Source organism: Saccopteryx leptura, chromosome 2 (genome assembly GCF_036850995.1).
Source record: "Saccopteryx leptura isolate mSacLep1 chromosome 2, mSacLep1_pri_phased_curated, whole genome shotgun sequence".
NCBI lineage: Eukaryota > Metazoa > Chordata > Mammalia > Chiroptera > Emballonuridae > Saccopteryx > Saccopteryx leptura.
This window is the reverse complement of record NC_089504.1, coordinates 160472710-160500134: the sequence shown is the minus strand read 5'-3', so window position 1 is coordinate 160500134 and position 27425 is coordinate 160472710. Positions and strand designations below refer to the sequence as shown.

The following is a 27425-nucleotide window of genomic DNA, read 5'->3' as shown; positions in this document are numbered from 1 at the left end:
AATATCTATGGTGCATTACTCTCTAGGCATTTTCTCATTTGTAACCTCATTTAGTTTTACAACAAACTTTCAAGTATGCTTCTCATCTAACAAATGAGGAAAAAATCATTCAGCTGGTTTCTAGAAGAGCCAAAACCCATATAGCAGGTTTGCTTTGCCCCTATTACTTTCCCTAATTACCTTCTTTCTCTGGCTATTCAAGAAAAAAAAATGTTTTTCTCATTACCATCTTTCCAATAAATACTTAATTTACATTTTCTCCATGATAACCTCAGGCAAATACTAAAATTAATCTTAAAAATCAGGTTGCTACAAAAAGAAAATGTAGTTTGGCCTGACCAGGCAGCGATGCAGTGGATAGAGCATCAACCTGGGATGCTGAGGACCCAGGTTTGAAACCTCGATGTCACCAGCTTGAGCGCAGACTCATCCAGCTTGAGTGCTGTGTTGCTGGCTTGAGCGTGGAATCATAGACATGACCCCCTGATCACTGGCTTGAGCCCAAAGGTCTCTCTGGCTTGAGCCCAAAGGCGCTGGCTTGAGCAAGGGGTCACTTGCTCAGTTCTAGGCCCCCGGTCAAGGCACATATGAGAAATCAATCAATGAACAACTAAAAGTGCTGCAACTATAAGTTGATGCTTCTCATCTCTCTCCCTTCTTGTCTGTCTCTCTTTCTCTCTCTCACTAAATATAAAAAATGTAGTTTGTTCTTTAAAAATACTCATCCTACTCAGTTTTTGCATTACCTTTTCATCTCTACTAAGGCAATTCAAAACCTGTTTGTTTTCTAACTCAAGCGATATGTACCCAGTTTGATGGGAAAGTTACCGCCAAACATACTATCTAAAATGCAAATGACAATAACATCAAAATATATAAAGCACTCAGCCAGGTGCTGTTTAATATGCTTGCCACTTATTAATTCATTTACTCCTCACAATGATTCTACGAAATATGCTCTTTGGGATGGGGATGACAGTAAATGAGGACCACCCTCAACAAAATAACCTTGAGTGCTGGTTTCAAATGGAAATCAAGCCCCACCCATACCAATATATACATACCCACCTATATTTTTCTTAAGCAATGTAAGTTTTTTCTAAAAAAAAAAATCTATATAGCATGGTCTCACCAACCTGGTTACCTGTGCATGCTACAGGAAATGAGAAGCATGTGACAACGCCGTGCGAATACCATGAAAAAGAGAAATTGAGGGCAAAGCAATTATCAGTGCTGATATCGTTTGCAGGTTCCAAAATAAATGTATTTGATAATTTTATGGAGTATGAAAACCTTGGCACAAGCTTTTAAAGACAATTCACTTTTAGTCAGAGACTACCACTAAGGTCTTACTAAGCAGAAAATACAACTTTGGAATTAATATATTATTATTCCATGGACAGATGTGAACCTGTTTTTATGCTGTTCTAATTTTCAAAATATTACATGTATTTCCAAAGGCAGACAGCATATAAGTTTCTTTCCAAGGCTAGGCATTCTTATTGTATTCCTATTTCCTAACGGTAGTATCTCAAATTTCAAAATTTATGAGGTTCCTTAGCATAACGGGATTCATCATTTATCTTTAACTGCTATGTGAGAAAAATATTTAGCTATGAAGAATGTTAAATCAGGTCCTGGCCGGTTGGCTCAGTGGTAGAGCGTTGGCCTGGCGTGCAGAAGTCCCGGGTTCGATTCCCTGCCAGGGCACATAGGAGAAGCGCCCATCTGCTTCTCCACACCTCCCCCTCCCTTCCTCTCTGTCTCTCTCTTCCCCTCCCACAGCCAAGGCTCCATTGGAGCAAAGATGGCCCGGGCACTGGAGATGGCTCCTTGGCCTCTGCCCCAGGCGCTAGAGTGGCTCTGGTCGCAACAGAGCGACGTCCCGGAGGGGCAGAGCATCGCCCCCTGGTGGGCAGAGCGTCGCCCCCTGGTGGGCATGCCGAGTGGATCCCGGTCGGGCGCATGCGGGAGTCTGTCTATCTCTCCCTGTTTCCAGCTTCAGAAAAATACAAAAAAAAAAGAATGTTAAATCAATATTTTCAAGCTACTTATATGAAAATACTATGATTTAAAATCAGTCAGCTAATGTTCTTGTAGAGTAATCCACTATTTCAAAATACTTAAATATCGAGGGTTGGTTTCTATAAAACACTTATTTTACTCTATAGAAAATGCCAGCACTGTATTAAAAGTTATTTCTTCACTAGTTAAATGTGTGAAATGTGATTTAACAGTTTTTTGGAACACTGTACTATGTCCATGAAGGAAATACCAACAAATGGACCACAAAACTAGAACTACATGGCCCTCATAAGTTGGAAGAGACATGGAAATATTATTAGTCAACTGACTGACAGCCCCAGCTTTCTCAGCCTTTCCTCAAAATTCATGCATATTATCATATAGTTTTAATGTTTGAGGGTACAGTTTTAAGGGCAAAAATATAAAAACCTTAAATGCACATTTAAATTTTTGTTGAGTATAGGAGCAATGAGAACTGGATCAGTCATCAGCTAACTCATTAAATAAGAACACTCATTTTTCTGAGGAGGCAGTAGGAAGCCCAGTACATGAGGAGACCCACGTCTCCCTAAGACAACACTACAAAGCACTTCTCTATAAATGACTCTATATGATTGTCACACTAAATGTTCATTCAGAACACTATTAAATGCAGGTCAGTTCATGAATACTAATCCAAATATGATATTAGAATTAATGTTTTGTTGTGGGGACTAAAAATATTTACTGCTGTTTATGGATCAATTGCTGTTTTTCACGTGTAGAAATCACAGGAAGCCTCAGTATAATGAAAGAACTTTCCATATCAGGTAAGCATTGGCTAGAATGGTTTACCAGGTGAATTAATAAGTTCCCAGTGGAGATAAATGTTCACCTGTAGGCCCAATGAGTTATAAGCATTAAGTAAGAGAATTGTATACATTTACACAAAGTGGTGGGAGGAGATTGGTAAAGGTATCAGTAGGGATCTCCCATTACACTATTTTTTACTTTAAACTTCCCCAACTTTACAATACCTATAATGTTTGGCTTATAAATATGGCCAACCCATGCCAAGACCTCCATTAAAGAATAACTATGGTTTATACACACACATACACACAACACATATACACATTCCCTCCAGTACTTAAAATTACTTCTCCTGCAATACCTAGGCATATATAGGGAACTAAACTTTATTGAAATATGATAGCACAGAAACCGTGTGACAGCTGGCAGGCAAAACAGGAATACTGAGAAGTTAATGCTTCCGTCTGCCTTTGGCATTGTCATTCTGTGAAATAATTCAATTTACTCGGATGTATCAACTCTAGAATGATTAATAAACTCTAGTCTGTAAAGGTAACATTAAACATTAATACGAGGCAATTTTAACAAAGATAGAATACTGAAGAAGTAATTATGATACTACTCAGCAAATAGGCTTACTGTTTTAAACTAATGAGCTCTATTTTTAAACTGTGATAGCTTGGTAACACATATCAGATACTAGACAATGACACTTTCAAAACCTTCACCCTTTGCTGGAATAGAAATAAATGAGTCATATTTTTGATGGGAAAATTTAAAGAATATTTCTTTATATAACTGAATCTAGCCTGACCAGGTGGTGGCGCAATGGGATAGAGCATCAGACTGAGATGCAGAGGACCCAGGTTCGAAACCCTGAAGTCACCAGCTTGAGCAGGAGCTCATCTGGTTTTAGCACAGCTCACCAGCTTGGATGCAAGGTTGCTGGCTCAAGCAAGGGGTTACTTGGTCTGCTGTAGCCCCCTAGTCAGGGAACATAGGAGAAAGCAATCAATGAACAACTAAGGTGCCACAGTGAAGAATTGATGCTTTTCATCTCTCTCCCTTCCTGTCTGTCTGTCTGTCCCTCCCTCTGTCTCTGTTATAAAAAAAGAAAAAACTGAATCTACAATTAAGTATTCAGAGTAAACATTATACACAGTAGGAAGGAAAAAGAGTGGGGAAGAAAAGATACAGACTCTATATTCACAATTCAATAACGTTCTAGTTATTCACTTGGACCAAGTTTAAGGTTTTTGCCATTTTCTGGTGAAGAGTCTGTGTTTAGTTGCATGGAGGAGCCATGGTGAATTCAATGTGATTTACACCCAGCTTTGTTCTTGCAGCACTCCAAAATAGAAGTCAATTTATTGATTAACAACATTCACTCACCCCAAATACATCATGCCTGTCATATGCTCTCAGTTCAGTGTGCTTGCGTGTAGAATTTGCAGGCCAGAAAAATACATACAAAAGCCCCTGACACCCAAAATTTACCTCATTATTCTTTAGCCTACATATTTCTTCTCCAGGCAGTCTATGTCCCATGCACAGGGTAATACTCAATACACCTTCCTTTCCCCCAGTAATAGCTCACTAACTGAATGTTTTAGTTATCAAATAACTGGATAGTAAGCAACACGAGTTACACAAAAGAACAATATTAGTAATCACTAGTAAGATTATCAGACTCTCTTTGGACACAGTACATCTAATACTACATCTTGGGTTATATACATAGTCTCAACTAATTCTTATGAGTCATGACGCTATTATAGTTCTTGTTTGCAAAGTCAAGTATCTTGGAATCAAACCTATAAAGATCCATCAAAAGCTGGAGTGTCTCTCCAGTAGGACTGGAGTTCCTCCTACCTTGTTGGAAGATGGAGACAAAAACATAGCTATCTAACTTCATACACAGCCAACAGAAGCACTCATGCACCTCTGATTCCCGCAGAGGGAATCAGTATTAGATTTAATACTGAAGTGGAAGAGAGATTGTGCTATTTTGAAGTCAATGACCTTGCCCCAACTCACTTTTCAAAATAGTTTTTTTTTAATCCTCAGGAATACAAGAAACACTGTCACCACCTTTCCTGTTCCCAAAACTGGAACCCTGAGAACCTGCTAGTCTATTCCTCCACCCAATCACAGCCCCACATCTAACCATCCCTAGTGACTTTTTCTCCTACAATGTTACAGCCCAACACCTCTCCCTAGGCAATCACCACAGCCTAACGCACTTACAAATGCAGAACATGTGAGCACATACACACCACAGCCAGAAGGAATTCCCGTTAAAAGCTTTCCTGGCTACAGCTAACCCATCTGCAGGAGCCTGGCCCCTCACGGCATGTCATCCAACAGCCTGTCTCTGCTGCAAAGCACTCAGCAGTTAAGCTGTGATGCTCTCCTGCACCTGTGCATGGGCTGCTCCCGGCCTAGATGCCCTCCCCACCCCCGCCAGAGCTACACCTTCTCTCTCAGACTGACTCATCTTCCAACCCAGTGCACTGGTCACCTCCTAGCAGATTTTCTCCAGCCTGTATCCACCTCACTCTGCAGAGCTGCAACTGACCACCCAGCCCCAATTCATCAGTCTCAATAGAAGGAGACTGAAATGCCTTTTTAGTTTATACCAAATGTAGGCTTAAAAATGGTGGTGGTTAGGTCCCCTTAATGTGGTCAGTCTCAGTGCTGCTGAGGCCAAAGTCAAAGCTTGACTGGGAGAGACCACATAAGTGTTCTCCAAGGAAGAAAGTCTAAAGCAGATGGCTCCTGAGTGGGGTACAGGAATACATTATCAGAGCTTACATGTACGTGCTCCTGCAAAAAATTAAGCTTTCATAACATTTACTGATTGGATTGCCTCCACATGGTCCTATATAACAGGGGTCCCCAAACTACGGCTCGCGGGCCGCATGCGGCCCCCTGAGGCCATTTATCTGGCCCCCACCGCACTTCCGGAAGGGGCACCTCTTTCATTGGTGGTCAGTGAGAGGAGCATAGTTCCCATTGAAATACTGGTCAGTTTGTTGATTTAAATTTACTTGTTCTTTATTTTAAATATTGTATTTGTTCCCGTTTTGTTTTTTTACTTTAAAATAAAATATGTGCAGTGTGCATAGGGATTTGTTCATAGTTTTTTTATAGTCCGGCCCTCCAGTGGTCTGAGGGACAGTGAACTGGCCCCCTGTGTAAAAAGTTTGGGGACCCCTGCTATATAACATGGTTGGAGGGGACGCTCTTAAATGATGGGCAGGTGCTGTGGATTGAACTGCGTCCTCTGAAAACTCATCTAATCTGCAGTGTGATAGTATTTAGAGATGGGGCCTTTGGGAGGAGATTAAGCTGGCACAAGGTAGTTAAAGTTCCCCCACCCCTCCTCCTCTTGATGGGATTAGTGAGCGCCCTTAAAAGAAGACACACCACAGGCCCTGGCCGGTTGGCTCAGTGGTAGAGCGTCAGCCTGGAGTGCAGGAGTCCCAGGTTCGATTCCCGGCCAGGGCACACAGGAGAAGCACCCATCTGCTTCTCCACCCCTCCCCCTCTCCTTCCTCCCTGTCTCTCTCTTCCCCTCCCGCAGCCGAGGCTCCATTGGAGCAAAGTTGGCCCAGGCACTGAGGATGGCTCTGTGGCCTCTGCCTCAGGTGCTAGAGTGGCTCTGGTCGCAACAGAGCGATGCCCCAGATGGGCAGAGCATCGCCCCTTGGTGGGCGTGCCGGGTGGATCCCGGTTGGGCACATGCGGGAGTCTATCTGACTGCCTCCCCGTTTCTGGCTTCGGAAAAATACAAAAAAAAAAAGACACACCAAAGAGCTTGGTTTCTCTTTACCATGTGAGGACATAGCCACAGAGAGAAGCCGGCTGTCTGCAAACAAGGAGGTAGGGTTCACCACACTGACACCCTGACCTTGGAATTCTAGACTCCAGAAGTGTGAGAAAATAAACTTCCACTGTTTAAGCCACCCAGGCTATGGTATTTTGTTGTGGCAGGTTGAGATGACCAAACCCGAAAGAAACAGTGGTACCCACCCCTGCCCTGACTGTTCTTGCTGTGTATTACTACATATTTCAGTTTCTGTGTCCAGCTAGGTGACTTTATGGACTAATTTATCTAATTTCAACTAAGCTAACTCTCCCCCAAAAAACAAGTGGCTTACTAATCATGCGATGAAACAAATGACAGACTGAAAACAAGGACAAGTGAATAAAAAACAATACAATTAACACTTTTATGTTTAATAAGAGCTCTTCAAAATCAGTTCACTAGGTTAAACATTAGGATAATTTAATTAAATCTGATAAATCAGCCAAAAACATTCAAAATAATCAAGAAGAATATTAACAATATGGATTTATATCCATGATTCTTAACTGAGAATCTTGGTAAATACATATTGGGTCTTGAGATAGTAAATAATAATAGTGATGCAGCTAAACAGATATTTAAATATACATGTTAAAGGTTCATAGTAAAAGGGCTTACTGATGAGACATGCGATCACAAAAGTTTGGAGGCCACTAACGAGAGATACAGAACTTATGTGACCAGTCAGACCCACTCTCCAGCTGACATCTTGTCTCAGGCAGGCCTGAAAACTAAAACTGCCAACACTCTTGAGCAGCCTGGGGAGTGGCAGTACACATAACAAATATTTAAGCTACATAGAATAATCTCTCAGAATGACCAACATCATCTCAAACTCAACCCCAAATTCCTTTTTAAAAATAGTAGCTAAAAACCTGCAATTTAAGTTTTGAAGAACTGGCTTTCATTAAAAGGATAGATCAGCATTTAAATGATCAGACCCAACATCATGGATTTCAGGAAATTTCTCTGTAGAACATCCCTGCATCCCAACAATGGGCATACCTCACCTTTTGTTTTCTCTAAGCATTGTCCCTCTTGAAAGGGTTGCTGAGCAGCATTTCTGAGTAAGTTTGTGCTGTCTGTTGAGTGGCTCACCCGTAAGTAAAATAAACACTTAGATGCTACTTTCTAGATAACTACACAAAAGCTCATGTGACTAAACTCTGAATTTTCTGCTGTCCATGTAAATGCCTACTTTTTCAACTTCTGTACAACCAGATCAGACATTAAGCAAACAAACTCATAGTGTTGCCATCTAAGGGAATGATGTTTGACACCCAGAGGGTGTTTCTCCACCTACCTAGCATGGTAACCATGGGGAGATACTGGTGCGGTCTCTACTGACTATCAGCCCTTCAAAAACATGTCTGTCTCCAATGAAGGACCCAACATTTCCCAAAGCACCCAACAGAAAGACAAGTTTGGCATTTAGTTCCTGCTCTCCCAGGTACTTTAATTTTTAAAATATTTCTGTTTTGAGGTCAGTTTATACTTACAGAAGAGTTGCAAACATGGCACAGAGTTGTCGTATACCCTTCACCCAGTTTCCCCACAATGTTACTATCTTATATCACCATAAAACTGATTAGACGGTGTTCGCACAATGCTACCCCAACTTCAAAGTTTACCAGTGTGCCCACCAATGTACATTTTCTGTCCTAAGATCTGATTCAGATCTGACACTGTCATATCTCCGTAGTCTCTCCAATTCTGGTTAAATTTTAACTTGTGTTTTTCACAAATCTTGATGTTTAATTATTTTTATCCATAAGATCCAGAAGTGCTCACAAGTTCACAGGAAACAATAAGTTAATAGAATTTGGGAACAGGGGAAATAAGTTACTGCTTTAACCTGTTTTCATTAATGGGAATGCATTGATGTTTCCTTGATCAATTCAAAATACGCTCCACATCCACCCATACAAAGGTCAACTTGATAAAGAAACCACCACAGGAGTCAGTTCTAGACATTTACTGTTTTCTTAGATACATCAAATACAAATGTAGTCCAAGGCTGACACACTTTTCCTTCTCATAAAATACATTTCAAAATAGCTCATGTGTTTAATGGTTACCTGAAACACTCAGTACCAAAAGCCCTCCCTCCCAGTTTAAATATTTTTATCTGCAGAATACCTCAAAAGCCTTGTCCAGGGGTGTAAATCCAATAAAAATTCTAAGTACAAGAATTTCCTATGGCATAAGAACTCTAAATATTCTGTGACATTTTGTAAAGTAGTACAACCATTATGGAAGAAAGTATGGTGGTTCCTCAAAACACTGAAAATAGAACTACCTTATGACCCAGCAATCCCTCTACTGGGTATATACCCCAAAAACTCAGAAACATTGATACGTAAAGACACATGCAGCCCCATGTTTATTGCAGCATTGTTCACAGTGGCCAGGACATGGAAACAACCAAAAAGCTCGTCAATAGATGACTGGATAAAGAAGATGTGGCACATATACACTATGGAATACTACTCAGCCATAAGAAATGATGAAATCGGATCATTTACAGCAAAATGGTGGGATCTTGATAACATGATATGAAGCGAAATAAGTAAATCAGAAAAAAACCAGGAACTGCATTATTCCATACGTAGGTGGGACATAAAAATGAAACTAAGAGACATTGATAAGAGTGTGGTGGTTACGGGGGGAGGGGGGAAAGGGAGAGGAAAAGGGGGAGGGGGAGGGGCACAAAGAAAACTAGATAGAAGGTGACAGAGGACAATGTGACTTTGGGTGATGGGTATGCAACATAATTGAACGACAAGATAACCTGGACTTGTTATCTTTGAATATATGTATCCTGATTTATTGATGTCGCCCCATTAAAAAAATAAAATTATATAAAAAAAAAATATTCTGTGACATTCATGTTCAGAAACTACAGGATGATAGGAGTGGGTGGTTTGGAAATTAACCAAGTATATATCTGCCTCTAGTTTTAAAACAGTGAATGGTTAACTATGTGAAAAGATTATATGTTAATTAGCTTGACTGTAGTATTTCACTATGTATATATGTATATTTGTGTGTGTGTATATATATCAAATCATCACATTGTATACCTTAAATACAGTTTTATTAAAATATATAAATAAAGATAAAAACAGTGTACATGGAAAAAATCTTGAGGCTCTTTTAAGGTAGGTACGTGGAATGCTTTCAACATAATCAATTACTCTTGACAAGAACTTTTATACACGATTATCTTTGCCAGCCTTAATGGGCAATTGTCTCAAATGAGGTATGTAAACCTTAGTTTTTAAAACACTGATTTTGCCTGACCAGGTCGTTGCACAGTGGATAGAGTGTCGGACTGGGATGCCAAAGACCCAGGTTCGAGACCCTGAGGTCGCCAGCTTGAGTGTGGGCTATTCTGGTTTGAGCTAAAAGCTCACCAGCTTGGACCCAAGGTCGCTGGCTCCAGCAAGGGGTTATTCGGTCTGCTAAAGGCCCACGGTCAAGGCACATATGAGAAAGCAATTAATGAACAACTAAGGTGTCGCAATGCGCAATGAGAAACTGATGATTGACTGCTTCTCATCTCTCCGTTCCTGTCTGTCTGTCCCTGTCTATCCCTCTCTCTGACTCTCTCTCTATCTCTGTAAAAAAAATAAATAAATAAAACACTGATCATTACATGAAGGAGAAGGAAGTTATGACTGTTACTCAAATCTCAGTATTGTTTCTTTGTTAAATTGCAAGTAGTTTAAGTGTTAAGACCAGATCCTATCTAAATTCTGCAGCTTTAAATGCTTAAAGAAAAGTCAGTCCTCCTTAGTGCATTTGGTAATATTAGGTATTATATTATACATGTCATCTATCACCACTATTCATGTACAGACTAGTTTGTAAAGATGATTGCTCTTCAGTCCTCAAGACAAAAATTCCCTCTCAGACATTAGGATTCCAGCATAATATTATAAAACAATGATACTGTAAAACTGGCCACCCAGTGCTCAGTTACCATTCTGCCAAGGCAAAAACTTATTTTAAACCTATCTTAGCAAACAAGAACAACAACAAAAAGACTTAAAGAGAGAAAAAAACTTATCTTAGCAAAACCAACAAAATATTCCTATAAAGCAAGTTTCCTTTAAGACAACCCAACCTGAAGGCACTAGGTCTTACCAAATCCAAGCACTTTATCTAATGAAGACTTTTGCTAGTTAAAACTCCCGCCTGATACCAATACTCATTCAGAATTACTATCTATCAACACTCCTAACCGGCTTTGAAGACTTCATTTCAAACACAGAAGAAAACGGTCTTACAGCCTTAAAAGTCACTATTTCAAAGAGTATATGATAATCATATAAAAAGACTGCATATGCCTGATCATGATTACATAAATGTTGCCCAGTAAATTATTTCAAGATCTTTCTGGAAGAAAAAAAAAAGCTTAACATTACACATTTTGAATTACACAGAATTAAAGATTCGCCAACAGGTGCCTCTAAATAGAAAGCGTTTTACACACATTTAATATTTAATTTAAACCATAGAAAAGGAAATGATATCATTCAGATGAAAGGTCCAAAACAAGGAGAGCTACAGAGGTAGGACGAAGAGCAGCAGTTGCTTAGGACTTGGGGAGGAAGAGCAGAGAGATGACAGCTAAAGGCATGGAGTTCTCCTGGAAGCCATGACAATGTTCTCAAATTAACTGTGATGATTTTTATACAATTCTGTGAATATACTAAAAACCAATGAACCATACCCCTTAGATGGCTGAACTATATTTCAATAAAGCTGTAAAAATATTTAAGAGAAGGTATTGTATACTTCATGAAAAAGAGATCTTCTTAGGTAGACATATACACCATCTTGGACATGTATATGTACTTTGCAATATTCCATTAATTACTCTTTCTAGAAGATAAAGGTTATTTTTTTCCTCACAGTTAAGGCCCTAAAAAATTACTGTCTAGGAGAAAAAGATCATATCATTCTTCTCCATAATTAGGTAATCCAATTTTTTTTAGTTCAGTAATGGAAAACTTCAATCTGCCACAGCTTCAGATTGAACACATGTTATTTTCAGTAACAAGAACAAGAACAACGTTTGGAGAGATAGCCACTTCTATGGTGCAGGAACTCCAAGGAATTGCTTGGAATTTGGAATTACCAGGTTACACATTCCCCTGAAGGTGACAAGGTCACAGTCAGCCTCGGTGGTGACCTTCTAACTCCTACTCACCAGGCCCAGCCTCCTTCTCGGAAACATCATTCCAAACATTAACCCTCGACCCTTGATCCCTGTCCTGAATTTACCACACCACCCCCTGACCAACCTCCCCCAATACCCAGCAGCCACCTCCACCTTTAGCAAACTTTGATCTCTTCCCTGAATTCAGAATGTCAATTGCTCATGAAGGTAGACAGGAGCCACAGCCACGATCCTCAGGGTTCCAAGTCAGAACGGGCCTAGAGCGGGGCAGGTCAGTGAGAAAACTGCTCCAGCAAGGGCCAGCCTCCTGAGGCGCACAGCTTCCAAACACTTCCACGAAACAGCATGAGCCTCATCTGTCCCACATGTTCCCTTCTCTTCAAAAATCTCAACTTAGAAGCAATCTGGGATAAATACTTCATACCCAGCCTCCAAAAAAATAAAAATAAACTTAACCTCTTCTCAAGAAAAGTTATATTAAAAAATTCTTTATCAACTCCCTTTTATGAAAGCACTCCTTTGAACAGCTTTATTGACTTTTAACAAACATTCATGACCAAGGTAAAAAGCCTTATTTTTAAAAATCACTATTTTTATAAAATTTGATTCCAGCAATATAAAATAATGTGGCTCAACATTCTGTAAACTCCATAAGCTATAACACCAAGAAGCTTTACAACAAATCCTTTAATGAACTGTTAGACACATGGCCATTAGCAATTCCTATTTAAATACGCAGTTAAGGCAAAACAAATATTCAAAGGCCATTTTATAAAACCACAAGGGGCACATTTTAATTTCTTGGACCCTATTCAGTGTATTCTGAAAGTTATGCTCATAGTATAAGTCTCTCAGAAATTCTATAAATTTTAGTATTAACTACCTGTCAACTAATTCAATTATACACTCACATAAGGCTTTAAATAGAATAATTTGTATCTACCTACTTTATTCCTGGTCAATCATCACTGTACATTCCCATATTAATTTCTCCCCATCCCAAAATAGTAAAATTCAAACTCTTAATACAAGTAGCCACTTGACATATCTCCAACTGATAATAAAATCAGTCTCAAAAGTCAGCTTTGGGTCTTGATTACAAACAGATTGTAAGGTTCCTTTTCCAAGGCTTTTAAAAATCTTCATTTCATAGAAACTAGAAAATTTAGGCAAAACAAAGACCCCTATTTCATTCTCCCAGCTTTAAGCATGAACAATGAATACCAAAATTAAATAGGGATTAATCAAAAATACTACTAAGGTATTTTCCAAAAATAGCCTCAAGTTAAAAAGTGACTCTTCAATTCCATATCCTTATACAGTGTAAATCTTTTTAAAAAGAAATTTTATCTTTTTAAAAGTCATTCAATAGAAATACAAATGAGAAGGTATGAGGTAATGAAACTATTGTGGCAGTGCAGGATTCTAAAAATGATTTCAGGTATTTTCAGAGATGTGTAAAGCATCACCCCAAAGAAACTCCATGCACGTTAGCAGCCCCTCCCTCCCCCTTTCCCAGCCCTAGGACCCATGAACCCATCTTATGTTTCTTCCGGATATTTCATATAAATGGAATCATATACAGGCACACCTTGTTTTATTGCATTATGCTTTATTGCACTTCACAGATATTTTCTTTCTTTCTTTTTTTTTTTTTTTTTTACTAATTGAAGGCAAGAACCTCCAACAGCAAAAATTTAGGACTCACTTTATTGCAATATTTACTCACTTGACAGTGGTAGGTCTGAAACTGAGACCACAAAATCACCGGGTGTGCCTATAATATGAGGCCTTTTGTTATGGCGTCTTTCACTTAGCATATTTTCAGGTTCATCCATGTTGTAGCATGTATCAGGACTTCATTTATTTTATGGCCAAATAATATTCCATTGTATAGCTATAACACCTTTTATTCAATCATTCTTCTATTGACAGACATTTGGATTGTTTCCACTTTTTGGCTATTGTGACTAATGCTGCTATGAACATTTGTGTACAGTTTTTGTGTGGACATGTCTTTATTTCTCTTGGTTATTGATATGTAGGAGTAAAATTGCTGGAACAGATGTTAACTTTACATTTAACCTTTTGAGAAACTGCCACACTGTTATCTTAAGTAGCTACACCATTTTTCATTCCCATCCACAATGTATGAGGATTCCAATTTCTCTACATCCTCATCAACACATTTTACTCCAGATCTTGTTGGTTAGAGGCATCCTAGTGTGAGAAGTGGTAACTCACTGTGGTTGATGTTTTGTATCTTAAAACAAACCCACTCATTATTTGAATGTGGCCTCTGCTATTCTTCTAAGGCTCTATGCTATACTTTTAAGTATAAAAATATGTCCCAGTGATCATTCTTAAAACCCAAAATAAAAACAGGATAATCTAACACTCCCTTAATAAAAGAAGGAATCACCTCCACATAATATGCACCATTATTCTACTCCAAATCCTATCAAGCTACAATAATGTCTAACAGCCAAATGTTTCTAAATAAGGATATCAGGTTAAGCTTCCTGCACAAGTGCTATTGCTATCAATTACTTAAACATATAACAATAACAAAGTGTTACCTACTGGAATTCAGGTTTGTCAATAATCTAGATTCTACATGTTACCTGACCAATCACTTAACTTCTCTACACCTGACCTTGGTGTTCTGAGACACTCACAGAATTATATCCTCTGAAGACACTCCCAGGGATAAAGTTATCTAAGCCTGAAATTTTAATGAAATTTGAAAATGTATTAACACCTGTGCCTAATGATCTAGCTTTGCACAACAGAAAGAATTTGAGCCTTAGTAGTTAGACAGGCTGGGTTCTATTTCCAGCTCTACCATTCAGTAGCTATATGACCATAAATACATTATTTAACATCTTGCTATCTCAGTTTCCTAATCTTATTGTAATAATGCCTTTCTTCAGGAGGTCATGAGGATTTACAAAGCTAGTATAGCTAAAGCATCTGACACAGTGGGTAGCCAAAAGCACACATGTCGGTTTCCATCCATCTTTCTGCTAACTCTGGGCAAAGTTTCCCAGCAAATAAACCTCTTAGCATGTCCTGGACCATTCAGAGCTGCATGTGAGTCCTTGTGATCTGTGGGATTCCCTTATAAAACAGTTCCCCAGGTTATGGTCTATAAATTGCTAAGAGCTATCAACTGGGTTAAAACAGGATAGGGGGAATTCTTGGAAGGGAACTCAGAGATGAAAATATGAGACCTCATTTTAAATAAAAAACTTTCTCGGGACCCACACAGCCTAAACAAGGGATAGAGGCAAAGGAGAGAAAAGTAAAGGCTATGTACATATGACCCCACTGGAAGTACGCGTGGGTTGCAGACTGACAGGCTCAGGGGGGGGAAAGGAGGGGAGGAGAGGGGAGGAGGAGGGGAGGGGAGGGGAGGGGAGGGGAGGGGAGGGGAGGGGAGGAGGAGGGGAGGGGAGGAGGAGGGGAGGGGAAGGGGAGGGAAAGGAAGGGGGAGGGGAGGGGAGGGGAGGGGAGGAGGAGGGGAGGGGAAGGAGAGGGAAAGGAAGGGGGAGGGGAGGGGAGGGGAAGGGAAGGGAGGGGGAGGGGAGGGGCTGAAGGAAGCAGACAGAGGTGGGAGCTGGCTAGGTGCGTGGAAGAGCTAACAAGGGGAAGGTGAGCCCCTTCCCCAACTGCAAATTCACCACTTCTCGCGTCTCTCAGCCGCCTTTCCCTACCTGATCTGGTTGTCACGGAATTTGTTCAACTGCGGTTGGTTGAGGTAAATCGTGCGGGCTGGTGCCTCCAGCTGGTCTCCAACAGACGTGGCCCGGGACATCTCATCATCTGCCTTCTTATAGCCCGAAGGAGGAGGAACAGGTACTGCAGAGAGGAGGCGCGAGCAGAAAACAGCACAAAGAAGTCAGCCAAGGAAGAGGAGCAGCGAGACCAACCGCGGGCGGGGTCCAGCAGGGAAAGGATGCTCTGGGCGATGCAGGGCCCGCCTATGTACCTTAGCTCCCCCTGGAGACCCGCCGTGCAGCTGCTGCCGGCTCCTCCCCGCTCCTCCCTCCACCCCGCCCCGTTGCTGTTCCCTCGGCCCCTGCCCTCCCGCTCTCGCTGCCCTCTCCCCCAACTCCGGGCAGCCGTGTGCTCGGCAGGAGCAGGCGAGGGACTCGCTTCCGGCTGCGTGGGCTGGCACGGGGACGCGGGCGGGGGCAGAGGTCACTAGCTCCTGCCTGCTGAGCTCCCTTTCTAAAGCTAGGGATTGAGCTCTTGCACTAGGCTTTCTCGGCCCCTTGGATTGCTGTAGGGACAAGATGATAGCAACAAAGGGGATATGTCTTTTTCAGTCCCTGCAGAAAGGGATGGGGAGAGGAGACATCTCTGCTCTAACAATGAAATTCCCCGACCTCGGTGTGAAAGGCTTGCTCCACGGCTATCTTGAACCGACAGATGCACGATCTTCCATTTCACTGCTCAAGTTACTGTTTTCTGTGGTTAAGACAATGCAAGTGTATCTCCTTAAGATTTCAGTCCTCGAGTGAAACCTCTCTCCCTGAGCACAACATCCCCATACCCTTCATTAAGGAGGTGTCTGCATGGAGAATAATGATATACCCATTACTAAAACTGCTACACACAGGCACACACAGGAGATCTTAACCATGTCTCCAACTACAGGGAGCATCCCACAGGAGAAGGGACCACCTATCTCAAGAACTGAACTTCTGGGAGCGGAGCCCTAAGTAAAGAACCGAAGAAACATGCCCACCAGATAAAACCTTCCCTCTTTTTCCTTAAATATACATTTGCTCTAATATCTGCCATACTTTACACCTATCAAAGAAATGCATGTTGCATATTAAGGAAACTGGTATCTTATTTCAGTAAACACCCACTTCCAGCTAACAGAGAAGTTTCACTGACACTGCAAAACATTTTGAAACAAAGTTTGGGCTATTTAAGCATGTCATCTTTTCAAAGTGACGAATATCATAATCCTTAGCATAAGAAGGGGACAACCACAATGTAGAACTGGTCACTGATCACTGACACGCTGTCCTGAAAAGTGCTCATAGCCAGAAGCCAGATCCCTGGTCCTGGGCCAGGTGTGCAGCCACAGTGCTCTGGCTGTTCCTTGCTAGAGGACCCCACGTTCACAACCCCCTCATCTTCCCCTCCAGCCCTCCATTCTCTGGGGTCCCTCTGTTCCATAGGACCCTGCTCAACCCTCTGCTTATAGATACGGGGCAGCAGAGAGGGAGAGTCCCCACTTCAGTCCTGGCTGGCCAGCCAGCTCTGGCTGCCAGACTTTAATCAGGAGAGGCTGATTTTTAAGGCATTGACTAATTTAATTAGGGAATATCTTTGAAACAAGCCTATATGAAAGTACTGCTTTCCTCTCTGCCCACTTATCCTGCTCTGTTTTTCTCCCAGCATTTATCATCATTACCTGGTATTATTTATTTATGGTCTGTCTTCCCCTGGCCAAGAGCAGAAGCCCCAGAACAGTGGGGACATGTTTTGTTCATGACAGTGACCTCAGCACCCGGACCAGTGCCTGGCACATAATGAGAACTCATATTTGCTGGTTGAATAAGTCATTTTTACTCAAGTCTTATAAAGGGTCACTTTGAATCCTCCAGGCAGAGATGCAGTGATATTCACAGATGGCTCAAACTGTTATTTTTTTGGAATTGTTGTTTGTGTGTGTGTCCATCACCCAAAGTCAAATCATTTTCCATCACCATATACTGTATTTGTCCCTCTTTACTCCCCTGCCCCTGGTAACCACTTCACTTTTATCTGTGTCCGTGAGTCTCAATTTTATTTCCCACCTGTGTGTGAAATCAAATAGCTCTTAGCTTTTTCTGATTGACTTATTCTTCTAGTATGGGTCAAACAATTCAGTGCGAGACTGTGTTCGCTTACTGGCTCTCCACTCCAGCCGTACATTATTATCACCAAAAGAGCGCTCACTTGTCACTGGTTTCCTGGCCCAGCCCTCCCAGGTCCTGTTTTGTTTTTAACACTCAAGTGAGACTAATGGATAGCCACAATTGAGAATCACTTGTTAGACACTGCTGAGAACACAAAAAACAAAAGATACCTGGTTCCTGCTCTCCACAATGTTAACCGGTATAACCATGGTTGCCAGCATGCCTCAGTTTATGACTAAGTGACTAAGAGTAGCTTTGAAGGTGCTGAGGAGGGTCATAAGTTGGCAGCGTCTTTGTGCTTGGGGTGAGGTCAGAACAGAATCTGAGAACAGACATGAGAGCCTTCCAGGAGAGGATAGGTTATATGAGGAGGGCGGAGGGCATTCTAGGAAGAGCCAGAAGAGTATAAGCAAAGGCCCAATAGACAAAATGCACCAGGGGCCAATTAAAAAACTAACAACACCAGCACTAAGGGTCCAAATTAGAAATGGGTAGGAAGGAAACTCAGAAAATAACCCATAGCCAGACTGTGGATTACTTAAATACCTGGGTGGGAAGCTTGAACTTCATGGTAACTGTCATATAAAACCACACAAGGTTTCCAAGCAGGAGGGAAAAGCTCCTGGTAATGATGTATATGTAGAAACAGAAAAAGGGAAGAATTTATGGATAAGGAAATCAATTTAAAAAATTAATTCGGCAATATAGAAGATGATAAAAAGCATGAATTAAATGAAAAACAGAAAAAAAAACCATGAACATGAGAAATACCTCAAAAGAAAATGCTGCAAGATTTTTTTTATTATTATTAAATGTGTGGGCCAGAGAAAAGAAGAAATATTAGATAATTGGGACTTGAAGAGGAGAAGACTAGCACAAAAAAAAAAATAAATAAATAAAATGCACCACTGATAAAAATAAGAATGGAAACCACAGTTTTTCCAAATTAACATTTAACTGTTGGGTAATAAATACTGTGCTGAAAAAAAATATTGACACAAACAAGCAGTGATGACGGAACAAAGGGAAATAATATATCAGGCCAGCTTATCTTTCTGAATCAATAGAGCCCATCCTGGACTTCTCTTCTAGGTAGAAATAGAGGTGCCCCACTAAGACTCAGTTAACTTTCTTCTACCTCAGCGGCCTCATCCTGATCCAGCCTTGCTTTGGAGACAAACATTAATATTTTCAAATTAACACAAATCTGTTGCAAGTACATTGCCTAAAAAAGACACTGTTCTATATATAGCAAAACACATTATGACTAAGGCTTCAAATTCACTCATGAAATAAATCATGACAATGCATTTTGAAAATACCACCATACAAAATGAGAGTATGTGCTCACATACACACACATAAATAAGCACAGTGTCAGCAGATAGTGGGAATCAATAAATATTGAGAAATAAACCAAAGTGAAAGTAAAGAATAAACAAGAGCTGGTAAATGAACTAGCACTAAGTTTGTTGCAAAGTTGAAAGGCAAAAAAGATGGTTGACAGCCAAGGCCATGAGGGCAGGGACTCTTGTTCAGGGCTCAACCTGTATTCCTGAATAATGCGTAGCATGCAGTAAACAGTCTGTAGGTATATTTTGAATGAATAAGTAAAGGGTTGATATAGTGGATGCCTTCTGAAGATGCTTATCCAGATGCTGAAACAAAGACTTGGTCTGTATTATGTAGCTCTTTGCACCAAGGATGGTTACTTGGTCAACCTGAGTCTCTCCTCCAGAAACTGTGATATGGGACATAGAGGAGATTTTTCTCTGCATGTGCCTGCCCCATTAACACACTCTCCATGTCTCTGGGTGGACATTGTCTACCCACTGAGTGGGCAGGGAAGCAGAGAAGGGAGTTCTTTTGAGATGAAGATGCAGCAGATGCATGGAGAGCAACAGAAATTGTCCTAAAGCTTCTGGATTCTGAGTATAGTCCCCTCCAAGACCCCAGGTGTCTTTCGGTCTTTGGGTTTCATAAGCTACTACTAATTCATTCTATAAATTATTCCTAAGCAGACATGCTAACCAACAGACACACAGAGAACCTATTTTTCCCTGTAAGACAGAGAAGCAAGTTAAACAGGACAGACGAACACTTATCCACTTATATATTGCTCTGCGGCGCCCAAACGTTTAGGTGCTTCTGGTACAGCTGCCGTTAGATGCTATACCCCAGACCCAAGGAGGCCAGGTCTGACAGAGCAAGGTCTTCATGGAAACATTTGAGCTGGTTGGTTTGGATGAAGCCAATAAGTAGCTGGAAGATGACTGGCTAAATAAATAAGCAACTCCTCTTCCCTTCAGAGTTTCTGCCAAGATTGGAGAAAGGAGAATTTTAAGGAACACACATCTATTGCTCACAAAAAGTAGGGGATATTTCAAAATGAATATGAAGTGATAAAGCATCCCCTGCCTAGATGACAAAAAATGCTCACCAGGAGACTATAAGAAGACAGGTAAAGAATAGGGAAGGAGCAGAGGAAAGAAGAATAAGTATGGTAAACATGACACTGACCCATAGAGTTGGCAGGGCAGGGCAGGGACACACCTCAGTAACTCCCCCTGTCCACAGGCCTCTGACACTCTGTGGCTTCAAGTTGCCTGTTAATCTCCCCATTCATTTTGTTTGTGCCATTATAGTAGTCTTTCTATTTTATTGAATGACCCAAATTCTTCCTCATTTCACTCACATGAAACGTATCTGAAGCAATAAGGATGTGGAAGTCTCTGATTAAGAACCAGGGACAATGACAGACCTCCCATTGGCAGTTGAGCAGAGAGAAAGTAGGACACTTTATTTCTAATCACTACATAAACTAATTCCATGGAGATCATTTTGGAAACAAAAGGAAAAATCCTAAGAGGTTTTTGAAATTTATTCCTATCCAATAAGTATTACTATAGTAATATTTAACACTTATTATTTTACTACTTATATGATATATACATATATAGATAAATATTAGCATAAACTAAATAGGTTCAGGGAGTTAATAACTTTAAATAAAGAAGCAAACACACACACATAAAGTTAATATTAAGGCAAATTTTTACTAATTACTTCATTGCCTTCAGCCACACAGAAGCAAAAGATTCACTCTGTTTAATATCTACATTTTTGTGGGTTTCTTTTCTTCCTTTTTGCAGTTGAATTCTATTAATTTTTTAAAAGATTTTATTTATACATTTTAGAGGCAGGGGAGGGGGGAGAGAGAGGAGGGGGGGAGAGAGAGAAGTGGGGGAGGAACAGGAAGCATCAGCTCCCATATATGCCTTGACCAGGGTTTCAAACCAGCAACCTCAGTATTCCAGGTCAACATTTTATCCACTACTGCACCACCACAGGTCAGTGCAATTGAATTTTAATTTCAGAGTATAATGGTCAGAGAATATGCTTGGCATAATTTCAGTCTTCTTGAATTTGTTGAGGCTAGTTTTGTGACCCAACATATGTCTGTCCTTGAGAATGTTCCATGTGCACTGGAAAAGAATGTAGAATCTGATGTTTTGAGATGAAAGGTTCTGTAAATGTCAATTATGTCCATTTGGTCCAGAGTGTCATTTAAGGCCAATATTTATTTATTGAGTCTCTGTTTGGATGATCTATCTAGAGTTGTCAATGGATTATTAAGGTCCCCAAGTATGATTATATTTTTGTCTGTTTCTCCTTTTAGTTCTGTTAGTAGTTGTTTTATATATTCCGGTGCTCCCTGATTCGATGCATACATGTTAAGAAGTGTTATGTCTTAGTGATGTAGTGTCCGCTTTATCATTGTGAAATGTCCATCTTTGTCTCTTTTTACTTTTGTTCTTTTGAAGTCATCACTGTTAGGTATGGCTATACCTGCTTTTCTTTGGGTATTATTTGCTTGGAGAATTGTTTCCCATCCTTTTACTTTGATTCTACTTTTGTCCTTGCAGCTTAGATGTGTCTCCTGAAAGCAGCATATGGTTGGGTTTTTTTTATTATATCTGCTACTCTGTGCCTCTTTATTAGTAGTTTAGTCCATTTACATTTAGGGTAATTGTTGACGCATGAGGATTTCCATTTTAACTTTTGTTTTTCAGTAGCTCTGTGTCTCCTTCGGTTCTTTTCCTTTGTGTTTCTTTCAGTTGTTTTTTTGTTGTTGTTGTTTGGTGGTATTCCATACTTCTTTCCTCTATTTCCTCTTTTTTTTTTTAAGCTATGTATTTTAGTTTTAGTTTTTTGTGGGTGATTACCATTAGCTTATTGGGGGGAAAAAGTTTTGTATATACAAGAGTCCTTTGTCTTATGAGTGCTTCTGCACTCCATCCACTTTTGCTAATTCAGACCTTTATCCTCTCCCCTTTTATGCTCTTGTAGTCACAAGTTATCCCTGTTTATATTGTAAGCTTGTTGGAGCTTTTACTTGTAGTTTTGTGATGTTTTGTTTTTTGTATCAGGTAGAATGACTCCCTTGAGAATTTCCTGCAATGGGTGTTTTCTGTGATAAATCCCTCAGCTTCTATATATCTGGAAGTTTTTATTTCTCCTTTATATTTAAAAGGAAAGCCTTCACTCTGAAGTACAGTATTTTTCCCTAATTCAAACAAAGTGTTCAAATGCCAAAGATGCTCAAGACTCATCTAGTCTATTTTGCTCACAAGGAAGATTTCACTGTCTCACAGAAACTCTTGGGAAAAATAATATTCTAATCTTCCTCCTTCAGAAACCTATTAAAGTGGTTCTGCCATCTGAGCCAGTCCTTATAAATGTTTGCAGCACCTCTGTAAGTCACTTGGACATTGTTGTACAATAAAGACTTTGGCTGGTCTTTGTCCCAGCCCCAGCTTCCTTGGGAAACCTCTAACCCCTTAGAATTTCCCAAGTGATGGGAGTATTTGTCATGCATAATGTGTGCCTGGGACCACATCTGAGTTTATGTTGTGAACCTGAGAAAGAAGACACCTACTAAAAAGGGCTCCTGGTGGCTAGCTAGGCTTAAATTTAAAATTAAAAAAAAAAAAAAAAGAGCCACACATGGTCTCTTACGCAAACTGCACTTCAGGGTGAAGCCTGCACTAAACTTTTTGCCTGTGCTGTATTACTGCTGCCTGAGCTAGCCCTTATAAAGGAGTTCCTGGAATCCTAGTTCAACCAATGGGACCGAGGATTTCTTCATCCAATCAGAGCTATGCAGCTCCAACCAACCAGAGCATCTCTATTCTGACCAATCAGGACAGTGCCTTTTGAATCAATCACATTGCAAGGATTTGGAGTCCTCATTAGCATGAGAACAGACCAATCAGGGACCAGGAAGAGAGACTTCTATCCATATAAACCAGGACCCCTGTGGCTCTGAGAGTACACTTCCTTTTCCACCAATGACTGAAGACTGTGTGTTCTTGGCTGGAGCTGAAACACCAAAGATGTCTTACTAGAGCAGAGTGGAGCAGACCAGTGCAGGCCAAAGTAGACTGGCACAGAACAGAGCAGACCAATGCACAACAAAGCAGACCAGCAAGGAGCAGTGCAGAGCAGAGCTATATCTAGCTGGAGAGGGGCCTGCCCCCAGGGTTGCCACACAGCCATGCTGTTTTTACAGCCAGGCTGTATCACGAGCTGTTTCACACTGAATGAAGTTTCCTTCTTCACTGCACCCCAAATTGGGGATCTCTGTTGGCACTGAATTGGTGCCAATGACTATCAGTTGACAATGCTAATGAAGTAACTCATTGTGAGCCCCTAGACCTTTTTAGAAGGGGCCTGCTGTGTCAGAAAAATTAACCATGTGATTAGAGGGTTGGGATTTGAACCAGTTGATATCAGACTGACCTCCTTACTCTGGAGAAGGTAGGGGACTAGAGACTGAATTCCACCAATGATCCAATTAATAATGCCTGTGTAATGAAACTCCAGTAAAAACAATATATATCAAAGCTCAGGTAACATATCCTGAGGACATGGAAGTTTCACATGTAAGACCCTCCAAGACCTGGCTTTATGTGTCTGTCCATTTAGTTAGTCCTGATTTGTATCCTTTATGATAAAACTGTAGTCATAAGTATAGTGCTTTCCTGAGTTATCTGAGTTGTTCTAGCTTATTAATGAAATTAAAAATACTGAAAAAGAATAAAAATATTGAGATCATGGAAACCCCTGAATTTGTAGCCAGTTGGTCAGAAATACAGATGGCACTGGAACACCAGAGCTTGCAGCTGGGGTTTGAAGTGAAGGCATTCTTGTAGAGAACTGTGCCCTGAATCTGTAACTATCTACCCAAAGTTTCACCTAACTTTGGGTAGATAGTATTAGAACTGCATTGTGCACTGTGAACCCTAAAATGACAGAGTCAAAAGGGAAACTTTACTAACAATCACAAAAGTACATTAGGTCAAATGCCAGATAAGACTTGAAGCCAGAACTGCAGAAACTTGAATCTGACTCTCCTTCCACTAGAACAGACTCCTTCTGAGAACTTAGGCAAGTCTGCTATCATCTAATCTTGGCCTCTTTATCCACAAAATAGAAATTGATTCTCTAAGTCAAAGGTTGGCAAACATTTTCTGCAGAGCGTCAGGTAGTAAATATTTTAGGCTTTGGGGCATATACAGCCTCTTCCTCTGTCTCTCTCTCTCTCTCTTATTTGTTTGTTTAACATGTAAGTCTTAAAATGAACAAACTATACCTCACTCACTGGCCAGATCTGGCCCACAGGCCATAGTTTGCTGACCCCTTATATAAACTAAGTTCTTTCACAGTTAACAACCTGATTATATCCCAGCTCCCACCTAAAGGAAATATTAAATTTCTTCTATATCAACAAAACAGAAGCTAAAATTCCTAGAAAAGAGATTTTCAAAGTTTTTAAATATTATTTTCTTTATTTTTTAAGTACTTGAAAAGTGTGTAAAGGTAGTTTTCTCTTTGCCTCCAGAAAATTTTCCAGAAAAACACTATAATTATCATAAAGCTTTGTAACAAGAGGCATATGTATGTGCATGCATGTACACATAAGTACACACACACACAGACACCCACACACAAACACACACTCCCCTTCCCAAAGGAGTTTTGAGTTAAACTCTGGCCATTTATGAAGATGTTTCATGATCCTTCAGAACACAAGCATGAAGAACAGTAGCTGGGGAAACACTTGGGTTGATTATTTATCTTAATCAAACACAATGAAAATGCTATACAGATGCAAAATATAATTATTCCAGTCTTGGCAGACACATTTGGGAGGCCTTTTCTAGACCCCACCTTGCACAAACCACATCTCTCCAAATACAGCATCTATGATCCATTACACCCAAGAATTCAAAAAAGACCCTAACCAGTTGGTTCAGTGGATAGAGCATTAGCCAGAGTATGGAAGTCCTGGGTTTGATTCCCGGTCAGGGCACACAGGAGAAGTGACCATCTGCTTCTCCCCCCTCCTCCTTCTCTCCTTCTCTCCTTCTTCTTCTTCTGAAGCCAGTGCCCTCAATTGGTTTGAGCATCAGCCCCAGGAGCTGAGGATAGCTAGGTTGGTCCGAGTGGGTCTGGCTTCAGGTGCTAAAAATAGCTTGGTACTCAGTATCAGCCCCAGCTGGTGTTGCCAGGTGGATCCAGTTGGGGCACATGCAGGAGTCTGTCTCATTATCTCCCCTTCTCTAACTTAAAAAAAAAAAAAGAATTCAAAAGAAATAAACACTAAAGGAAAATAACATTGATGGATCAGGATTTCTTATTACTGCAAAATCTTATTGGTTTCTCTCTTCAGGGATAGAGAAAACAGGAAAGGAAATAATGGCTCATGGACTACTGATGATTTAAAATATTGTTGGGGGCTACATTTATTCAAATAGTTACTAAGCACCTTGTGGCTATAAGGCATTTTACTAGTGAGTGGAAAGGGAAAGGCACACTAAGGCATAGCTTACATCTTAGTAGAGGCAACAGAAACAAGAGAGATCGAGAAATATAGAAATTCAGAGGACAAAGATGACTGCCAATCTCACACAGGCCCAAAAAGCAGGGCTGTCTCATGAGGAAGCATTTAAAGTAGCCTTATAAGAATGAGTGTGATTTGATTGTGAGGAGAAAGAGCAGAGCATTCCAGGACTAAGTATGAGCAGAGACACAGGCCAGTACCACTTTCTTGACAGCCTAGTTGGCCTCAGCGTGGTGGCTGAAAGTCAAGCCACAGTATTCGAAGCTTTGTTTCCAATAAGTACAGCAATACAAATTGGGCTTCTGTTCCTTGAAACCCATCTTACACCTTAGAGATGTTCAAATATAACCTGTAAATTAAATAAGGACAAAGTTGCTTTAAGAAAATATATTTAATATATGACCAAAAATAACAAAAAATGCAAAGCTACAATTCAAATACTCAAAGGATTTTTTTACGTGGGCTGAATCTGCTGAGGCTTAAATCACAGGTCCAATGACATCCTGTAGCAACTCCTTCTACTGCTAGCATAGATATTCTTCATCCCACCAGGACCTCAAGACTGGCCTCAAATTAGGGCTATGAACTTTAAAACCCCATTGCCAATTCAAAATACGTAAATGCTGTCTTTGAACAGTTAATCCCGAGAGGGTGCAATTTTCTCTGAAGATGTAGTTTGCCAGTCCTGAGTATTTGAAGACCACAATACCTCATCCAAAGACATACAGATTTACTGCATCTAATATCACAGTCAACACCCCCTCTCCAGGGTCATTAGTGACCAATCTTGTCCTTGTTCTTGAAGAATACCATCCATAGTGGCCTCCTCTCTATCCTCAAAGACATCAACTCTGCTCCATCTCCAGAGACATAGTACCTGCCTTTCCTTTTACTTGGAAGTTTGTCCCCGAGTCTTTGCTTTGCTACTTCCTTCCTATCATTCAAGCCTCAAGAGAAATATCACTTCCACATGGAAGCATTCCCTAACCACCACGTCTATAGTACTCATCTTGTCAGTTACTTCCTAACACCATGCTTTCTCTTCTGTTGCTTTCACTGCCCCATGAAATCCCTCTGTCCATTTTCTGTCTTCCAACATTAGATATAAGCTCTGTGAGGGCAGGATTCCTATTCATCTTAGTCACCTCTGCATCCCCAGTGTACAGAATATAGAAGGCATTTGATGCATCCAACAAATGAATCAAGTGAACATGGCCACACATTTCACATGGTCTTAAATGGGAAGAGGAAAATGTAACTCCTTAACTATAATCAACAATAAATCTGAACCACCTAGAGAATTGGGAGAAAGAAATGGTTATGTCCAGTTTTGTTTGGAGATGAGTCTTTCCTACAGAGGTGGAGGTTCCGAGTACTTGGAAATCAAAGGCCATGGACAAGAGAAAGGCACATTATTTGCTTCAACCATCAACCTAGTTTCACATGCAAATCAACCTACTATTTTTGTTTATCCCCACTGGTCATGTGACCCTAACACTCTTTACTTCCATTAACAACCTTAAAGCAACCTCCTAAATTGCACATTGATATAAGCAGGTCAACACAAAAGTCAACTCATTCACCTTTATTCCCAAATCCACTGACACAAGATATTCTTTTCCAGTGTGATGGCTTTCCTTGACTTTCTTGTTTCCCTCAAATTTTGTGTATCACGTTTCTTCAGAGAATTGAGAAAGTTTCAAATCTAAAAAAAAAAATCCT

The 27425-nt window shown here is 40.5% G+C and overlaps 1 protein-coding gene across 4 annotated transcripts in view; it reads right to left on the bottom strand.

Annotated features, from left to right (window-relative positions):
* ATP8A2 (ATPase phospholipid transporting 8A2) overlaps positions 1-27425 on the bottom strand; it is a 726487-nt gene that overhangs the window by 580937 nt on the left and 118125 nt on the right. For 3 of the 4 annotated variants that reach the window (XM_066369169.1, XM_066369168.1, XM_066369167.1), the window contains exon 2: positions 15593-15737. In XM_066369169.1, coding sequence (XP_066225266.1) covers positions 15593-15693 — 101 coding nt within the window. In that variant the 5' untranslated portion in view covers positions 15694-15737. Of the gene's footprint in view, positions 1-15592; positions 15738-15867; positions 15880-27425 lie in introns of those variants that run through there. The other variant, XM_066369170.1, reaches the window with a different exon arrangement.